Source organism: Manis pentadactyla, chromosome 11 (genome assembly GCF_030020395.1).
Source record: "Manis pentadactyla isolate mManPen7 chromosome 11, mManPen7.hap1, whole genome shotgun sequence".
Lineage (NCBI taxonomy): Eukaryota > Metazoa > Chordata > Mammalia > Pholidota > Manidae > Manis > Manis pentadactyla.
Genome location: NC_080029.1, coordinates 120657525 through 120677064, shown reverse-complemented (window position 1 = coordinate 120677064; position 19540 = coordinate 120657525). Strand labels below are relative to the sequence as shown.

Sequence of the window (19540 nt, the reverse complement as noted above, 5' to 3'; positions counted from 1 at the left end):
CCAAGAGCTCCCACTGGACCCCTGGGATTGGATCGGGGTTTCCCAGCTGGCCCCGGGAACCCTGCCTCTAGGTCCTCAATGGCCTTCCCCAGCTCCGAGGCTTCTCCAAGCCACAGCTAGGCAGCCTCAGGGGCGCCCTTGGAGGTGCCAGGTCTGTATGAGACGGGGAGGGAGGCATTTAGTAGAACCAGACACGTCTGCCCCCCTAACTCCCTGTGTGAACCTTTCCCTCTGTGGGCCTCAGTTTCCCTGACTGTCCTCCAAGGCTAGGGCTCGGTCGCCACTCCAGCCTCCCATGGTGAGGATCCGGTGAGCTGACCTCGAGGACAGTGACCTGGCCTGTGTGGGGCTGGGATTCAGCCTCCCTTGGGGAGGGCCAAGCTTGCCCGAGACCCTGGTGGAGCTGCAGAGATGCCGGACTCCCAACCCCAGGCTTCAGCCGCCTCCCCAGCCCAGCCCGGCCGCCCAGTGGGAGAGCTGCCAAGCGCCGGCAGCAGGTGCTGAGGGTTGGGGTAGGTGGGAGGCCTCAGCAGGTGCGGGGCGTCTCAGAGGAGGCCGGTCTCTGCCTCCTTCCTGGGCGATGTAGGTCAGCGTCCTTCCTCCCAGCCGAGCCTCTTCCCTCCCTCGGAGGTGCGAGCTTGTTACAGTCTTGGAGGCTATTGTTAGAAACCATGGTCACCCCCCTTCAGATGTTCTCCTGCAGGCCCAACACCCCAGCGACCCGTCCCAGAAGCCTCTTCTCTCCTGTGCAGCCAGGAGCGGCAGGAGGAGGACTGGAGACCGGAGGCCAGGCTGGGTGGCTGGGAAGCCCCTGATGCGTCTCCTCCCACGTGAGCCTGGATTTCTCCCTGCCCCCCAGAATCGGGGGTTCGGGAAGACACAGAGGAGTGATCCCGTGGGGCCCCAGGAAGGGCCCCTGTGACCCCCCGGCTGGCCACCTGCAGGCTGTGCTCAGGACGCCCGTGCAGCCCCCCCAGAGGCCTGGGTCGCTGTTCTTGGGGCAGCCCCTTGTCCCCGAGACACAGGGAGACGTTTGTTCTTCACTGAGGAGAAAATGAGTCCCCAGGAGGCAACTCAGCCAGGCCTCAAGAGGAGGCTCTGGCAGAAACTCGTGTCTGGTCTCTGCCCAGGACCAGGTAATCCTTTGAGGCTGGAAAAGAGAGGGAAGGAAAGGAACCAACATACCCTGGGTACCTACTGTGTGCCAGCTGTGGCCATCTCTCCTGGTCCCTGAGTCAGCCCTGGTTGCTGGCAGTTATGGGCCCATTACACAGCTGGGGAAACTGAGGTTCAGAGCAAAGAAGGTACTTGCTCAACGTGGAAGACATGTCGCTCTGTCTTATTCTCTGTGGTTGGGAAACTACAGGAAGGTGTAGGAGAGGAGTGCCACCCGGGTGCCAGGCGGGGCTCAGAGAGCAAGCTGCCCAGGCTGCCCACTCAGCGAGCCTTTGGGGGCCTGCAAATGAAGGTACTCAACCCCCAGAATCAGACCCAGCATCACAAAAAGGGGGCTTAATGAGGTATAAGGAACAAGACAAGTATTTGCGTAGTGCAGCTGACTTGCGGGTGGCCTGCAGCCCCCACCGCGGCAGGGACACAGGAGTGTTCTCAGCCTCTCCCAGCAGCATTCAGCCTCGCTCTCAGCCGCCACACCTGGGTGCTGGGAGTGCTGGGGGTGGGGGAGTGTCCTCACAATCGGGGTACCCTCCTAGCCTGAATGGATGCACCGCCAGCCCCCCACCAACTCCTTGCAGCATGGTCAGACTTTGCCACGTCGGTGCCTTTGGCTCACCACACCGAAGGCCCCCACCACCACCCCAGGCGCCCCTGGCATTCACACCCTTGTTCAGGCCGACGCCGACACACCACCGCCCCATCTCTGCGGGGCACGTGAGTCCGTGCCCACCTAGAGGAAAAGGCACCTTCTCTCTTCCTGCAAAGGCAAAGGCGGCTGCCTGTAGCTGCACTTGCCCAGCACGGGCCTTTTTCAAGGGCCGCTCTGCACCCTCGTGGCGGCCCCGATCGCCCTCAGCCCCGTCACTGTCACTGCCACCTTCACCTTCGTCACTCAGCACTTCTCAGTTCCTGAGACCCTGCCACGTGTTCTGCCATATTCATTGCTGAGATCACGATAAAGGCAAAATTAGACAAGGACCCAATCTTGGAAGAAAATTAGTTACAAAGGAAAGAAAAACATAGGTGATGAAAAGGAAGAGAAGCCAAGGCCTAAAAACATGCCAACCTGGAAACTTCTGTCCCAAAGACCCAGAGGGATTCACAGAGAGGAGAGGGTGCTGTGGGCTGCAGGGGTCTGGGGTGCTCTCCAAAGCGGTCTGAGGCGTCCTTAGCCCAGTGTGGTATCCGGCTCAAGCTGTTATAACAAAACATCACACACATAAACAACAAACGTTTACTTCTCACAGTTCTGGAGGCTGAGGTCAGGGTGCAGGTAGGGTCTGGTTCTGGCGAGGGCTCCTTGCCTGGTGTGTAGATGGCAGCCTTCCTTCTGTGTTCTCACATGGTGGGGAGGAAAGTCATTTCTCTGTGCCTCCTCTTATAAAGGCACTAACCCCATTCATGGGGGATCCACCCTCCCGGCCAGGTCACCCCCCAAAAGCACCGTTCCCTCACACTGTCACACTGGGGGTCAGGGCTCCAGTGTGGGGATTTCGGGGGGACACAGACATTCAGGTCATAGCAGCTGGAAAATGAAGGAACTTAATGATAATGTCGTCGCATATGTGTTCAGGGCTCAGAGCACTTTTCTTAGTTCAACTCTTCCAGCCACCCTGAGAAGTGGGGACAGATGTCTAGCTGGGGGAGGGGAGGCTGGGGGGTGGTGGGAGGTGAGAACAGGTGCTGGCCATCTCTGAGACTGGGTAGTCGTACCTCACTTGCCCTCCCCATACCCCCCGAGTAGAGGGAGCTGGTTGGCCAAGGCCTTTGAAAGGTTAGTGACTTTCCCAAGGTCAAAGAGCTGTTGTTTTTACATCATCGCTAAAGAGGCAGATGTGGGATCTTCCCTAAGAGCCATATCTGGGGTGGTGGCTCACAGGACTTGCTGTGTGATCATCAGGACAGACCAGAAGAACCTCCTGATCTCAGGATCCAGGTCCTGGGGCACGGCCAGCAGTGGAGAGATGGCAAGAGGCACCCATGTCTGAGCCTGGCTCCCAGTCCCCAAGTGCCCTGTGGGCCCTCTGGTGCCCACCACTCCTTATACTGAGGTGTGTCAGCAGAGCTGGGGGCTGGTCTCTGGGCCCCAGTGGGGCTGGGCTGCTGGGCACACAGCTCTGTCTACAGCACAACATGGTGCACCAGACTCACAGAGGCAAGAGCCAGGGAGTTCCCCCTGGCCCTGGGTCCAGCTTGCTGTGTGAATCTGGACACATCGCTCAGCCCCTCTGGGTGTGTGGTGTTTTATCTGCAAAACAGAACTACTGAAAACCACCCTTCCCTCACTGGGCCAGTCTTATAATCTGCAGACAGCTCTGGATTCAAACCTGCCTTCTTCTACTGCCAGCGTGACAGTAGGCGAGTCCCTTTCCTTCTCTGAGCCTTGGTGTACAATGGATTAGCAACATCGTTCACAGAGGGTTGCTGTGAGTTTAAATGGGATGATGACTACGTGCTCCCGTGTGCACAACCCGGTGTGGTATTGTTGTCTCTCTCTTGCTGGGGCCGTGCTGGGTGTGGGACACGCTGGAGCTCCATCCTCCATGACCCTTTCCAAGGCCCAGTTCATCCTGAAAAGATTCCATAGCCTTTCCGCTGGTACACCCAGGGTCATGCAACTAAGGGGGTGACAGGTGGGAGTGACCCTGGGAACGGTGGACAAGTAGTATTCATCTTTGGTTTTTCAAAGCCTAGACCCAGCCCAAGCCCGCATTTCAGGAGGAACTGAGGCCGCTCGTATCAGCACATCCTGCCACCAGCCACAGGGCTCCTGCCACCAGCCACAGGGCTGCAGCTAGACCACCAGATGGGGCTGAACTATCTAGGGCCTGTTCCTTTGGGCTTAAACCAGGCCTCTGTGGCGCTTGACAAGGCTGTCATTTCGGCCTGAAGACCCTCTCCAGGAAGCTGGCTCTGTGTGGGAGCAGTACGGAGGGACCAGAACTAGGGTGGGGGCACCTCCAAAGTCTCCCAGGCCAGAATCAAGGCTAGAACTTCCAGTGACCTCCCTCTAAACTTCCTTCCTTCTCTCTGTCCCTTCACCACCCTGTCACCATAGTGATCCATCTCTGTGAAACTGGACTAAATGGCAGCTCTGGGAAGAGGGTGGTGGGGTGGGGATGCTGGGCTGTGCCCACCCTTGTCCCTGCTCAGCAGCACTTCAGCCACTCGGCGCCACAGGAGTGGAGAGGGACAGGTGGCTGTGGTCTGGGCTGGAGGGTGCTATGCTTTATTGAACTGTATGGGAGAGCATTACTACTGATACATATTAATTAATCATAAAGATTATTAATAACTTATCAATTAGTCATAGTCTGAAATTTATTGAACACTTCTATACACAGTACTAAGGCCTTCATATGTATAATTTAATCCTTTTGACAGCACACTCAGGTAAGAATTTTAAGGGCCGTTTTCCAGATGAGGAAACATGATCAGAGAAGTTCAGGGACTTTCTCAAGGTCACACAACTAGGCATTAGGTAGAAAGGAGGCCTGGGATCAAGGTCTGGATCCCTTAGAGGCTGTGTGTCCGTGCTGTGCCCCTGCAGTTCCATGGAATCCATAGGCAGAGCCCACTGCCCCCGGTTGGGCCCTGAGAGGCCAGTGACAGATTCAGGGAAGCACTGTGCCCTTGGCATGTCTACAGACTGTGGTTCCCCTGGGGAGCCTCAGGCTGGTGGCTCTTCAAGCTGTTGTCCTCATGACCTAGGCAAGCTAATGCAGTGGCTTCTCTGCCCACCCCAGAGCTGCATGGGGCTCCGGGTACCCTCTCTTCACGTGTCCAGCTGGACTTCCTTTGGGAGTCCCCCACGTCTCACGGACCCCAAAAGGCGGCCTTCTCGGGCCCTACAGCCTGCAGTCTGTTTCTTCCACGGCACCCCCTGATGCCGTCACTGCCCAGGCCACAGCCTTGGCCTGCACCGAGCTGGGCGCCCTGCCCTGCAATGCCCACAAGCAGCTGCAGGGGCTGGCTGGGAGGGGGCCATCCCATTCCCGGTCCCCCACCTATCTGGGCCCATTCGGTCCCCTCTGCCTGCAGATCTTCCACATGACCTATGACCTGGCCAGCGCTGTGGTGCGCATAGTGAACCTCATCGGCATGATGCTGCTACTGTGCCACTGGGACGGCTGCCTGCAGTTCTTGGTGCCCATGCTGCAGGACTTCCCCGACGACTGCTGGGTGTCCATCAACAACATGGTGGTGAGTGCCCTGCCCGCCCTCCCTCTGGACATGGGGGCAGGGGGCTGGTGTGGCACATGGGCAGAGCAGGCCCACCACTGGACTCCTGCGTGCACCCGTGGGAGCCTGAGGTGCCAGCCCTGTGCCCAGGACAGGTCCGTCACAGGCCTCGTGGCTGCGCACTGCTGCCTCAGCCTTCTTACAGGGGGCCTCAATATTTGGCCCTGATTTCACCCAGGGAGACTAAGACCTGGGCCTTTTCAGGTTATATGAGGTGTGGCAAAGCCAGGCTGGTGACTCCTGCCCTCCTACCTCTGCTCCCCAGAGGCAGACCAACCCTTAAAAACCAAGCCCCTGAAAAGAGCACCCTGTGAGGGGCACACATAGACCCCCAGACAGCACCGGCTGCCACGTGATGCTCCGGCCCACCAGCTCCTGCCCCACATGCACACACCGCCTGGTCCCAGGTGTGGTCCTCAGCTGGCAGGGAGGCCAGATGGGTCCCTGATCCCCTTATTCCCTCCCCGTCCAACCCTGTGGGTAGATGAGAGAAGCGGGGATTGGGGCCAGAAGCCACACAGCAGCCTCCAGGCCGCCGGCGGCAGGGTGGGCTCCAGGCAGGGCGGAGAGCCCTGTGCACCTGCAAGCCTTTCTCTGGGTCTGGCAAACCCCTGCCCCATCTCCCCTTCACAGCCAATTTGGTGTGGTCTGTGAGCAAATCCCCAGGGCCTCGGGGAGGATAAATGGGCTTTCAAAGAGGTGAAGGAGACCCTGAGGCATCTTTCAGCATCAAATAGGCCTTTACAAAACAGCCTTTTGATGAGCGGAGTGTAAATGAATCCGCAGCATGGACTGAATTCCCCAGCCTCCAGAGGCTCCCCAGTAAGGCCCGAAGACCCTCCTGGAGGCAGCTGGGGACCAGCCCTGCCCTGGGGGGGAGCCTGGGCCCCTCCACCCTGGAGGTGAGCTCTGTGGGCCTCCCACCCTAGTCTGGATGGAGTGCCACCAGGCTCACCCAGCTCTGTCCAGGACGGTCTGGGGGACCTTGAACAGGGCACACAGCTCCTGTGACTGAGGAGTGCATGGGGCTCTGGGCGTGGCTGCTGTGGGTCCTGCGCTAGGGTGGGTTTCCATCCTGGAGCAGAGAGGCACTGGACTGGGGGTGGCCAGTGCTGGGGTTCATCTGACAGGCCCCCCACTTGGGACAGTGTCCTCTGTGTGAGGGTGACAGGCCCACACATGCGCTAAGTTTGGAGGTGGCCCTTTGGAGCTCTGTGTTCCCACAGGGGCTTCCTTGAGACATTGACTGGTTCTGGAGACAAAAATAGCCCAGAGCCTCGCTCCCTCCTTTCCTACTCCACCCCACGCACTGCGTGCCCCAGACAGTCCCCCTTGGGGGGAGCTTAGCTAGTGGCCCCTGCCGAGGACGGCTGCCAGCAGGCTGCACAGGAGGCAGTTAGCTGGGCAGTGCTTTGACTTTTGTCTGCCCCGAATGAGGACTGTGTTTCTGGCTCAGTCTGCCAGGGTTTGTCCCCCCAGGGGAAGCATATCTGGTTTTATAATTGAGGTCAGTGGGGAAATGGGCCTTGGGGTGCTGTGTGGGGCTAGGTCAGAAAGCGGAGGCCAGCAGGCTGCATTGGCGAGGAGGCGTGTGCTGCCCAGGAGGCCCCAGGCTGCCCCACCGGGGCTGAAAGGTCAGACAGGAGAGGCTGTCTCCTGCCCCTTTGCTGGGGCACCCCATCTGATCGGTGACCCCACTGCAAGAGGAAGGCCTAAGTGGGGGATCGCTCAGTCACCACAGGTTGCCAGCAAAGGCCTCCCTGCCCCTGCCCCGAGGTTTGTAGCCAACAGCAAGGTTGGGACCCTGGGCTCAGCCGCTGGGAAGGAGTTAGGCTGAGGGATGGGAGGTGGTGAGGACTTTCCAGGGGCAAAGGAGAAGGCCCACCCCCTCACTGATCTGGCCCGTCCACTACCACGCCACAAACCGTCTACCTGTGTGTCCACAGAACAACTCCTGGGGAAAGCAGTACTCCTATGCCCTCTTCAAGGCCATGAGCCACATGCTGTGCATCGGCTACGGACGGCAGGCGCCCGTGGGCATGTCAGATGTCTGGCTCACCATGCTCAGCATGATTGTGGGGGCCACCTGCTATGCCATGTTCATCGGCCACGCCACCGCCCTCATCCAGTCCCTGGACTCCTCCCGGCGCCAATACCAGGAAAAGGTAGGGCGGCAAGCCGGGGTCCACCGTGGGCTTCCTGCTGAGGAGAACCTGCCCATTGGTCCCTACAGAGCTCCACCAGGCCCCCACGTTTAGACCCCACCATCATCCAGCTTTGGCTGCTCTCTTTTCTGTTGCCTGCCTCTTATTCATGGACAAACTCCTAAGGTGAACAAACAGCAAAACCACCGTGTTTATGGTCGCTGGACCCATGTCTCAGCCCTGACCCCGGAGCCCACCAGCGCCCTCTGTGGGTGGCAGCCGGCAGGCCCTGTGGGGTCCTCCTGCTCGTGTGGCCTGGCGGCTGAACAGTGCTCACCCCCTCTCGGCTTTGCACTCAGGGTCCGCAGCCGCCCTCCTGGCTTCCGCCTCCCTCTCTGGCCCTTCTTGCTCCCCTTGGCTGGCTTGTCCTTGTCGTCACATGTCGGGTCCCTGGTGGCCCGGGCCTTAGCTCTCTGCGCCTGTCTGTCTCCTCTCAGGGGCTGCTGTTTTACCACCCCCACCCCTGCTCCGTGTCCATCTCCACGCACTGGGCCCCAAACGATCAAATCCGCTCCAGCTGATTTAATGCGACACCTCAGCCCCATCATGTCCAAAATGAGTACGGTCTCCCTCACCCTCCCCACGCCAAACCTGGTCCACTCTAGCCACCCCATCAGTGGACAGAGTAGCGCAGACACCCAGGCCAGAACGGGAGCCATCCTTGGTGCCTTTGGTCACTAATGCCTGCCTCGAGACAGTGTCTCCTTCCCCCGCCAGCCTCGCCTGGGTCACTGTAGTGGCTTCCTAGCCAGAGGGCTGGGCCTGGAGTCAGGCCACCTGGCTTCCAAGCCCCGCTTCTCCGTTTGAGGTTGCCAGGTCACTTCGTGTCTCTGCGACCCATTTGCTCACCTGTGAGCTGGGGACACTCCTCATCATGGGGTTGCGAGGCGGGAATGATGCATGTCGGACCCTTTAGGCTGTCAGCCCAGGGTGAGCTTTTCAATGTTTACCAGCAAAGTGGACTCCACTCTGCCACCTTCCACACCGTGCTTCACACAGCACAGCAGACAGAGTTGGCATTTAAAAAATACAAATCTGATCATATCACTGTGCTTAAAACTCTTTAGAGCCTTCACATTACTGCTAGATGTAGATCGACTTCTAAATGTGTCTTTTCAGCCTGGCATTTCAGGGGTGTAACCCGGCTTTGCCCTTCCCAAGCTCGGTTGGTACGGGGGTCCCCACAGCCCTCTCCTGCGGCCTCGCAGGCCTCCCCGCATGGCCCCTCCGGCCTCGGGGCTTCGGTGCAGGCTCCTGGAGCTCTCCTCTCCTCTTTGCATCTGACTACTTCTCCACTTCTCAGCCTGAACTTCACCTTCTGTGATCCATCGTGTGACCCTGTGACAACCTCTAATTCTCCTTCATCACCCTTTGCACTCCTACCATTATTTAATTACTCGCATGTAGCTGGTTGGTTAACGTCTGTCTTCTCTATCTAGGCCGTGGCTCTGTGAGGCGGCATCCACGTCTGTCCCTCCCCATTGAATCCCCGGTGTCTGGCAGTAGTAGGGCTCAGTGTTTGTTAACTGACTGCCTGCCTGCCCCAGGTGCTGTCCCCTGGCAGGGTAACTGGGAGATGGTGGCCCAGGTCCTGTGACTCCAAGAGAAAAGCTCAGGAGAGCCTGCAGAGCTGGGGCAGATGGGAGGGTCCGCTGGGGAAACAGAGGAAGGAGAGAAGCAGAAGAGAATTCTAGGCTGCTTGTCAGGATGAACACGAGCAAGTGTGTATGGGTGGAAAAGGAATCAGCCTGATTAGAACACAGGGTTCTGGGGGATGCGGACAGCGAGGAGGAAGGAGTCAGGTTATAAAGGCCAGGGCTTCACCCGGGACCAGGTAAGAGATCAACATGGCCCAGCGTCAGGGCGCAGCCTGTGAGCAGGTCCGGGGTCACTGCGTAACCGGGGCCAGAGCCCAGCGTGCGGCAAGGACGGGGACTCAGCCTGGGACTACAACCAGGCAGTTTGGAAAAAGCGTCAGGGTTTCTTCTAGGGCAGAAGGAAGCTGCTTGTGACCTTCCATTTGCGAGTTGTCTTTATTTTGTCCTTCAGCTAGTAGCTCTCCGATAGATGGTCCACCAATACATCTCTCTTAAATGGATCCCCTCCCCTTGGTCACCTGAACACCCTTCGAATCCTGCCCTGTCTCCCCGCCTCTGTGACTGTCCATGCGAGGGGAATTCTCCAAATACAGCTCTAGCTGTTCTGACTACCCGTCCCCAGAGCCAGCTGCCTGTGTCCTCTGGAGGTGGGCACAGCTTGGGAGGATGGGGGCCCGATTGGCAGGAGGGATGTCGGGAGACATCATCTCCTCACCTTCAGTTGCCTCTTGGCATCTCCCCGCAGTGGCAGCGTGTCCCCGTCTCTTTGGAGCGCTCGTAATGAGACTAGGCTCCTGTTCCGATGATTGCTGGGGTTCAGGACCTTCCCTTACCTCCCGGGACGGGGAAATCCGTTACGGTCAGCTGTGCTCACGAGGATCCCCACTCTCCATCCACAACCCAGGGGTGGTTAGAGCGGCAACCGCTCTTCACCCCTTGGGGGGCAGGGACATTTCTTATTCGGTTTGGTTGAATAGGTTCACAAATATCTGGTCCCCAGACCTCTGTTTAACGTCCCTGCTCTACCCAGCTCCTCCTCTGGGCTGTAGTTGCTCTTCAACAAAATGACACGGACACGTTTGGATGAGTGCCATCGGATGGGTCAGGTGTCCGCGTCAGCCTCCAGCCCTCCAAACGCACTGCAGCCCAGTCGTGCTGCCGAAGCCAGTTTGTTACCAGCTGGTAGGAAAGAGCTCCTCTCAGAGTCAGGGAGGTTTCTCCTTCTGCAGTGTAAACCAAAAAAGGCTGACGTGCAGAGGAAACTTGAGCGACCTCCTGTAGCTGGGCTTTGGACCGTCCCCTGTGTCCCTGCATCTTCATAATATTGAGCACGGTGTGGGCCGGATGCTCTGACGGAGGCCCCCTTCTTCCCCAGGCAGTGGGGAGTCAGGGCCTTTGTGTGGAGCACAGTGTGACCACACCCACGCCAGGGACCTCAGTCTCAAGGAGCCAAGGTTGGCCGAGAGGGCCCACAGGGTCAGCACTGTCGCTGGTCACCAGCAGGGCCAAGGCCGGCTGGTGCCAGCAGGGGCCGTGGGGTCGGCTAACTAGGAGGTGACACCCTCTCCCCCTCTCCTGGGGCCCAGTACAAGCAGGTGGAGCAGTACATGTCCTTCCACAAGCTTCCGCCCGACACCCGGCAGCGCATCCACGACTACTATGAGCACCGCTACCAGGGCAAGATGTTCGACGAGGAGAGCATTCTGGGCGAGCTGAGCGAGCCGCTGCGGGAGGTGAGCTTGGCTGGCCGTGCGGCTGCGAAGGGGGCCAGGTCTTCCTGCGGGTGGATTCCCCCACCCACGTCTCTCTCTTTCCCAATCCACCCTGTGGGGAGCAGGAGATCATCAACTTTAACTGCCGGAAGCTGGTGGCCTCTATGCCGCTGTTCGCCAACGCCGACCCCAACTTTGTGACGTCTATGCTGACCAAGCTGCGCTTCGAGGTCTTCCAGCCGGGGGACTACATCATCCGCGAAGGCACCATCGGCAAGAAAATGTACTTCATCCAGCATGGTGTGGTCAGCGTGCTCACCAAGGGCAACAAGGAGACCAAGCTGGCAGACGGCTCCTATTTTGGAGGTGAGGTGGCCAGGAGGACGTGGGGGGGATGGGGAACGGGCTGGATGATGACACTGCAGTCCCCTTGCGGTCACTGCCTGGAGGTGGGTGTCAGAGGGGCCTCGGGGCCCACCCTGCCGCCTGCCGCCCCGGCAGAGATCTGCCTGCTGACCCGGGGTCGGCGCACGGCCAGCGTGAGGGCCGACACCTACTGCCGTCTCTACTCGCTGAGCGTGGACAACTTCAACGAGGTGCTGGAGGAGTACCCGATGATGCGGCGGGCCTTCGAGACGGTGGCGCTGGACCGCCTGGACCGCATCGGTGAGGGGCCGGTGGGAGGCTGGGGTCCCTCCCGCACGGGCAGGGCGGCCCCCCCCCCCCACTCCCGCGCCGGCCTGAGCCCCCCTCGTTCTGTGGCCCAGGCAAGAAGAACTCCATCCTCCTGCACAAAGTCCAGCACGACCTCAACTCGGGCGTCTTCAACTGCCGGGAGAGCGAGATCATCCAGCAGATCGTGCGGCACGACCGCGAGATGGCCCACTGCGCCCACCGCGCGCAGGCCGCCGCCCCCGCCGCCCCCGCCCCGGCCCCGCCGCCCGTCATCTGGACGCCGCTGATCCGCGCGCCGCTGCAGGCCGCCGCCGCCACCACGTCCGTGGCCATCGCCCTCACCCACCACCCGCGCCTGCCCGCCGCCGTCTTCCGCCCCCCCCCGGGGCCCGGGCCGGGCAGCCTGGGGGCCGGGCAGACGCCCAGGCACCCGAAGCGGCTCCAGCCCCTGGTCCCTCCGGCGGGGGGCCCCGCCTCGCCCGCCGGCAGCCCGTCCCAGCCGGACGCGCCGTCCCCCTCCTGCTTCCGCGTCCGGCAGCTGGCCGGCTTCTCCGCGCCCGCCGGCCTGAGCCCCCTGCTGCCCTCGTCCGGCCCCTCCGCGGCCCCCACGCCGGCTGCCGCTGCGGCCGCCGCCCCAGCCGGGCTGGGCCTCTTCCACAGGGCGCTGGGTGGCTCCCTGTCCTCGTCCGACTCGCCCCTGCTCACGCCGCCGCAGCCCGGGGCCCGCTCCCCGCAGGCTAACCAGCCGCCGCCCCCGCCGCCCGGGGCCCGCGGCGGCCCGGGACCCCTGGAGCACTTCCTGCCGCCCCCGCCCTCGTCCAGGTCTCCGTCGTCCAGCCCGGGGCAGCTGGGCCAGCCTCCCGGGGAGGTGTCCCCGGGTCTGGCCGCGGGCCCTGCAAGTACCCCAGAGACACCCCCGCGGCAGCCCGAGCGGCCGCCCTTCGTGGCAGGGACCTCTGTGGGGGCTTCTCCTACAGCCTTTGCTCCCCGAGGAGGCCTCAGCCCCCCTGGCCACAGCCCGGGGCCCCCAAGAACTTTCCCAAGTGCCCCACCCCAGGCCTCCGGCTCCCACGGTTCCCTGCTCCTGCCACCTGTGTCCAGCCCCCCCCCACCCCAGGTACCCCAGCGCCGGGGCACGCCACCCCTCACCCCAGGCCGCCTCACCCAGGACCTCAAGCTCATCTCGGCCTCTCAGCCAGCCCTGCCCCAGGACGGGGCGCAGACTCTCCGCCGAGCCTCCCCGCACTCCTCTGGGGAGTCCGTGGCTGCCTTCCCGCTCTTCCCCAGAGTCGGGGTGGGCAGCGGGGGCCTCGGTCCTCCTGGGAGGCCCCATGGTGCCATCCCTGGCCAGCACGTCACTCTGCCTCGGAAGACATCCTCAGGTTCTTTGCCACCCCCCCTTTCTTTGTTTGGGGCAAGAGCCACCTCATCTGGGGGGCCCCCTGTGACTGCTGCTCCCCAGAGGGAAGGGGGGGCCCGGTCTGAGCCAGCGCGCTCCAAACTGCCGTCCAATCTGTGAGCTGGAGCCCCTCCCTCTCTTCTCTCTTTCCCCCGTCTCCTCTTTCTTCCTTCAGGTTTAACTGTGATTAGGAGATATACCAATAACAATAATAATTATCATTAAAAAAACAAACCACACCAGAAAAACAAAAGACAGCAGAAAATAACCAGGTATTCTTAGAGCTATAGATTTTTGGTCACTTGCTTTTATAGACTATTTTAATACTCAGCACTAGAGGGGTGGGGGTGGGGAGAGCAGGCAGGACCCAAGGGCAAAAATCACAGGAGAGAAGGTGGGTCTGTGGGGTTTGGCAGGGGTGGGGTGACCCATGTTTGGGGTTCCCAGAGCAGACCTGTTATTGTACTTGTTTTAGGGCAACAGTCACCACCAGCCCCTTAGCTGTGAACTTGGAGCCCCGCTCTGCTGGGATTCCCCTTGTTCCCTCCTGAAGGGGCTGCCCTTGGGTGTGTTCCCGGGGAGCGTCACTCGCCTGAACCCTTGGGACAAAACAGGGCCAGGGCCCTGAGAGTCTTGCATTTTTTCTACTGCAAACTTAGTAAGATATGTATATGAATATGTATATGTATATGTATGTGAGATGTGTATATGTATAGCTATGTAGCCCTCTGTAGAGCCATGTAGACAGCCACTCATATCTGTGCAATCTGGTTTAAGCCCATGTTGCCAGGACACCCAGGTCACCTTCCATCCAACACCCCGCCTTTGCCTGTAGGCTGGGCACCGCAGGGTCTGGGGACACGTTCTCTCCCGTCGTCAGGGAAGAGGACCCAGGACCCCTTAGCAGGTTCCCTCTCTCCCTGTCTCTGGTCTCCATCCGTCCTAGCCTGACCTCTTACCATGAGGAGGCGGAGGACTCTGGGCTGGGCCTCTCCTTTCCTGTGGGGCCTCGACCTCATCCTGCCTCCCCCTGGTCCTCAGCTTTCCCGTCTGTGCAGTGGGAGGTGAGAGGACCTTCTGTCTATTGCGTCTGCTGCTATGCGCTGAGCACTGCCATGCAGCACTTGACACATACTAACTCCTTCAGTTTCACGAAGGCCGTGAGGTAGGTCCTTGGATTCTCCCTATGTCGGAGATAAGGAAACTGAGTTTTGGGTAATTTTTCCAGAATCACATAACTAGAAAAACAAAAGACAGCAGAAACTAGGAGTGGCCAAGTTGGGACTGATCTGAGATTCAAATTCATGCCCTGCCTGAGGCCAAAGTCTATGTTCATTCCATTAGAAAACTGAGTCGAAGGGTTAGTCCCCAAGCTTGGACAGAGGGAAGAGACTGGATTTTGGAGGTATCAGACCTGGGTTTGAATCCTGCCCCTGCCACTTCTTAGGCAAGTTCTCTGACCTTTCTGAGTCTGTGACCTCATTTGTAAAGTGAGGATAATTGTGGTACTGCCTACGAGGACTGCTGAGGACCAGATCAGAAAAGTAGTATATGGGGAAAGCCCAGCCAGGTGCCTGGCACATGCCATAGCAGGTGCTCAATAAACCATGTTTCTTATGCCCTCTCCTCATGTGCCCAGCCCATAAGTCTGGGCTGTGGTGAGAGCCCAGGGAACTGTGGCTGAGGGCTCAGGACTTCACAGCTGCCGGTGTAGGAGGTGCCCATGCCTCCTGAGGGGGCCTATGGCATGGCCAGTGGTGGGCTTGAGCCAGGCCTTGAGATGTGAAAGAGTCAGGGAAGAGGAAGGAAGGAAGGAGCAGGGGGTGGGGTGGAGTGCACAGTGGGGACACGACTGAGGATGCGGAGCTGAGCAGTCGGGCTTTGGAAAGAGACCCCGAGGCCACAGTGACTTTGGATGACAGATTAGGGGATTGGCTTTGGTCCTGAAGGGGGAACCAGGAGCTGGAAGGAGTAGGGGCCACTGTGAAGGCAACTTAGATGCCTCCTGACGATGATCACCCTCCCCAGTGCCAGCGCTAAGGTTGGTGCTCTGCCCCTGCCTAAAGGGTGGGAGCAGCTTTGGCTGCCAAGACCTGGGTAATGACGAGGGCTGGTCCCACCTTGTCCATCCAGAAGCTTCCTCAACACTCCAAGCCAGAATGTTGGCAAGATTAGACTTTGTCCTGAGCTGCCTGCGGGTATGGGGCAGGCTAGTTTCTCCACAGATGCGCCACAGGGAGTGGGAGGCAATAATTCAGAACAGAAGGGGCTGAAGTATCCTGGGATTTTACGGAGAGACTGGGAGTCACCTGGCCTGGGTCTCTATTGGGCAGGAGAAGCCTTCTCAAGCCCAGGCAGTTCTCAGAGCTGAAAGGACTTACACAGCAGCCCCAACCTGAGTTCCGCATGCAGCCCTGTCCCTGCAAGGAAGGCAGCAGGAGTCCATACAAACCCGCAGTCTGTGGTTCTGGAAGTGGCAGGGAGGATGGGGAGGGGAGAGATAGGGGTGGAGGGCCCAGGGCACGAGGAATGAGGACCAGCCCCCAGTCCCGCTTGCCATCTGAGCCTAGCCTCATTACCCTCTTCTCTGCACACACACGCGTGCACACACACCACACGCACACACACACGCACACATTTTATAAAAGCTCTGACCCAGCCCAGCCACTCCTTGGAGCCTGGGGAAGCCGGGTCCAGCCAGTGAGCTCCCCATCCCCAACCCCCCACAAGCAATTTTCAAATCTTCCACTTTTGAAACAGAAAGCGGTAAATGCGCCGTGTTGTATATTTTATTTAAATAAAAAAAAATTCCAGCAGGTGCTGCCTTCTTCTAGGGGCTGGGGCTGGGGGCAGGGGGTTCAGGCTGCTGGGAAATACTGGGGGCTCAGGAGCCACGCTGTGGAGGGTGATGGCACACAGCCCCTGGAGCACGTGTGAGCCCTTGTGTGCACACACCTGTGCCCAGAAGAGCAGGAGGGCAAAGGTGCACTGGAGCAAGCGGTCTGGCTGTAGGTGCCAGTGCGCGCTGGGCGAGCTGGTGAGAGTCATTAAAGAGGAGGGTGAGAACGTGTGTGTGTTCTTTGTCTGCTAGTGCAGGTGTGAGACCCTGGCTGAGCTCCTTCCTGCCCCAGCTGCCAGGGCTGGAGTCCATGCGACTGCTTGATGCTCCCTGAAGGAGACGGAGGGCAGTCAGTGTGCCCGTGGACTGCAGTTAGATACTGAAGAGAGAGATGACCATCTTAGCCTGATCAAATGGGCCCTCAGAAACCTTGGCTGGAGGACAAGGTGGTCAGGTTGTGGGAAGGGTGTCCCGGCCAGGGCAAGGGGGTGCTTTTCAGAATGGTCAAGGATGGCGCACAGCCTCTGGGCTCCTGCAGTTTGGGGTCCCTGAGGGCACAGGTGGGATCCAGCCTCACTGTTAGATGTGGCACCCACTCCCCCCTGCGGGCGGGGTGGCTGAGCCTGGCAGCACCCGCAGACGGTAGCCTTTGTCACTCCAGCTGCAGAGGGTCCCCATGGCCCCCCAGACCTCTCAGGCGGAGGAGAGGCAGCCATCCGCGGCTGGAAGAGCGAAGTCCCCGGGGCTCCCTGTGCAGCGGCGGGTGCCGTGCTGCCCGCCCGCCAGGGAGGAGAAAGTCCTCAAGAAAGGGCAGGGAACCCGGTCCTCACCACTGATTGCTGAGTGGATGCTGTTTCCATGGCAACCGGCCCGGAGTCCCGTTGCTAAGGAGGCAGCTCGGCAGGCCCGGCATCCCCATGACAACTGCCCCCTGCGGCCCAGGCGGCGGTACTTCCTCGGGGACAGCGGGGAGGGCAGGGGCAGGACGCAGACCCTGGCCTTCTGGGCTGTGGGGGGGCTTTGCAGGTAGATATGCCTTAGCTGCGGCCCAGCCAAGCCGCGAAGGGTGGATCCGGGCCCCAGCGGCCCCAGGGTATTCGCCCTTTGCTGCTGCCCCTGCCGGCCCCATGCTGGAGCCCCCAGGCACTGGCACAGGCGGGCCTGGCTCCTCCATCGGGGGCCGGGGCAACCCCAGCCCCATCTCCTCTGCTCTCTGACTTCGTAGGTAGTCACGCGCAGGGAGGCCCCAGAGCGGCAGGAACTTGCCCCGGACCCCTCAGCCAGAGGGTGAAGGAGCCAGAAGCGCAGCCAGGGCCCAGAGACCCAAAGCCGGCGCCTCCCGTCGCTGGCTCACCGGCTGCAGGGGTGGGAGCCGCCTGCCCAGGGCAGGAGAGAGAGGGCGCGTCGTCTGCGGAGGATTTTTAAAATGTCTAGATGTCAGTTTGCTTTCTGGTACCTTTCACCGTCACCATCCAGCAGCAGTTCTGAACCACATCCCTGATCAAACACTCCTCCCGCCACGCAGAACGCCTCCCAGATATGCCAGTGGGCTCCCGGCCCACGGCTGCCGGCGGGGTGGGAAGGCCTGAACGCACCCTTTCTGCCATAACGGGGCTAAGCCGGATGGGGATGTTCAAAGAACATTTTAAAAGTTTAGCAAAATCCCTCCCTTGACTCCGCGTCTCTTCCCAGCTGCTGCTCCTCGTTTTCTCAGCCAGACTTCCTGAGAGTTGCCGCCAGGCCTTTGCTCCGGGTCCCCTCGCCCCCCTGCGTCTGGTTCCTGCCTCCTCTGATGGAAACGCCTCTAGGCAAGGTCAGGACGGTCGTGCTGCTCAGTCCAGGGGCGGCTCCCCGGCCTGCGGCCCTCCCAGTGGGGTGTGACCGGCTGGCCAGGCTGTTCCCAGCTTGGGGCCCCCCCCCGTCTTTCTCCGCTGCCCCACCTTTCTGTTCTGCTGCTGCTTGAAGGGCTGCTTGGTGTTCTGGAGCCTCCAGCCTCGCTTTCTCTTCTCACTCCCTTCCTGGGAAGATCCCCGCTCCAGTGGCTCCCGCCCCGGGGAGTGCCGCCTGGTTTCCTCGGTCCAGGAACCCCTCCCCATCCTCCGAGCGTCAGCCTGGGTGCCTGCCGCCCCTGCTGCACGGCCCCTCATCCTATTCTGATGGCCCAGGGCCTCTTCATTCTTTTTTGAGTCTGTGCTTCCAGCGCGGACCAGCACATCCCCTCCCCCAGCTCACCCCTTGCTGAATTTGCTTCTTCAATTTTCTTTCTCTTGAGGGTGGACTATTTTAGATACATAGAAGGGGCTATAAGTGAACACATAATAAATAAATAGAAGGGGCTATAAGTGAACACATAATAAATAAGTAAATATAGACATAATAAATATCTAAGTAAGATATTAAAAATCTGATAACCAGCATGTACCAATCAGTTTAGAAAAATAGAACCGACACCTGTGCCAGTCCCCAGCCATGTCCGTCTCCCTCTCCTAACGAGCAACCCCTCACCTGAACGTTAGTCCTGTCATTCATTCCCTTCTCTTCCTAATACTTTACCACCAAAATAAAATGTCTCTGAATGAGTTCATTGTGGGAGGTTGGAGGCTGGAAGTAGTTGCCTTTTTGGGGAGGATTTTATCAATAATGTTCAAAATTGTGGATGCATGGTGATAACAAAAAACACACTGAGTTTTAGACCATTCCATTTTTTCAAATTTCTTTACAGTCATGCATGCACCTTTTCATTGCCTGCACCAGGGGAGGGCCATACCTCTTCCATGAGTATATTTGTAAAATTTTCTATCATTTATTTGTAAAATTTTGTATCACTTATTTGTAAAAATAAGTGATATCATGCTGTATGTATTCTTGAGTAATTTGCTTTTTTCATTCAATAGTGTAATTCTGAGACCCTGTAGACTGCATGGAGCATAGTTACTGCCGTATAGCATTCCAGTATATGAATATGCCACCATTTACATATGTATTCTTCTGGAAATAGGTATTCTGGCCAATGCCAGTTCTTGCTAATACAAACACTGCTACTACAAACATTCTTGCTTGTGGCTTCTGACAAAGATGTGTAGAAGGAGCGCTAGGCTTTGTATCTAGGATTGGACCCACTGAGTCTTAGGGTGAATTAATCTTCAGAAGATAACGCCAAGCTGTGTGAAGTAGTTCTAACAATTTATACACTCCCACCTGTGGTGTACAAGTTACTGCTTCTCCACATTCTTGCCAATAATTGGAATCAGCAGATTTTCTTATTTTCCCAATCTTGTGGTACCTAATTGTGTTTTAATGGGCAAATCCCTAATTACTAGTAAGGCCGGATGTTTTTGTATCTTCATTTGCCACTTGTGTTTCCTTTCTGGGAAACATTTTTTCATGTGTTTTGCCTGATGTCCTATTGTTGTCTTTTTATTGATTTGTAGGAGTTTTGCGCACACACACACACACACACACGTTTAAAAAATGAATCCTTTGTTTATTATATGTGTTGCAAGTATCTTCTTCCTGTTTATAACTTGTATTTTCATTGTTTTTTTTAACTGGTGTTTTTTGATGAACTGAAGTTTTGCATTTCAATGAAGTCAAGTTTAGCATTATTTAAAAGTAATATCTAGTACTTCTTTAGTGCCTTTTTGCTGTTTAAGAAACCTATCTTTGATGTTATAAAGATATTATATATTATTTCT

The 19540-nt window shown here is 58.4% G+C and overlaps 1 protein-coding gene across 1 annotated transcript in view; it reads left to right on the top strand.

Annotated features, from left to right (window-relative positions):
• HCN4 (hyperpolarization activated cyclic nucleotide gated potassium channel 4) overlaps nt 1-15767 on the top strand; it is a 43180-nt gene extending 27413 nt beyond the window's left edge. The window contains exons 3-8 of the mRNA XM_036907776.2: nt 5218-5379; nt 7365-7583; nt 10807-10953; nt 11058-11298; nt 11434-11598; nt 11700-15767. Coding sequence (XP_036763671.2) covers nt 5218-5379; nt 7365-7583; nt 10807-10953; nt 11058-11298; nt 11434-11598; nt 11700-13126 — 2361 coding nt within the window. The 3' untranslated portion in view covers nt 13127-15767. The remainder of the gene's footprint in view (nt 1-5217; nt 5380-7364; nt 7584-10806; nt 10954-11057; nt 11299-11433; nt 11599-11699) is intronic.
• Nucleotides 15768-19540: the final 3773 nt, after the last annotated feature.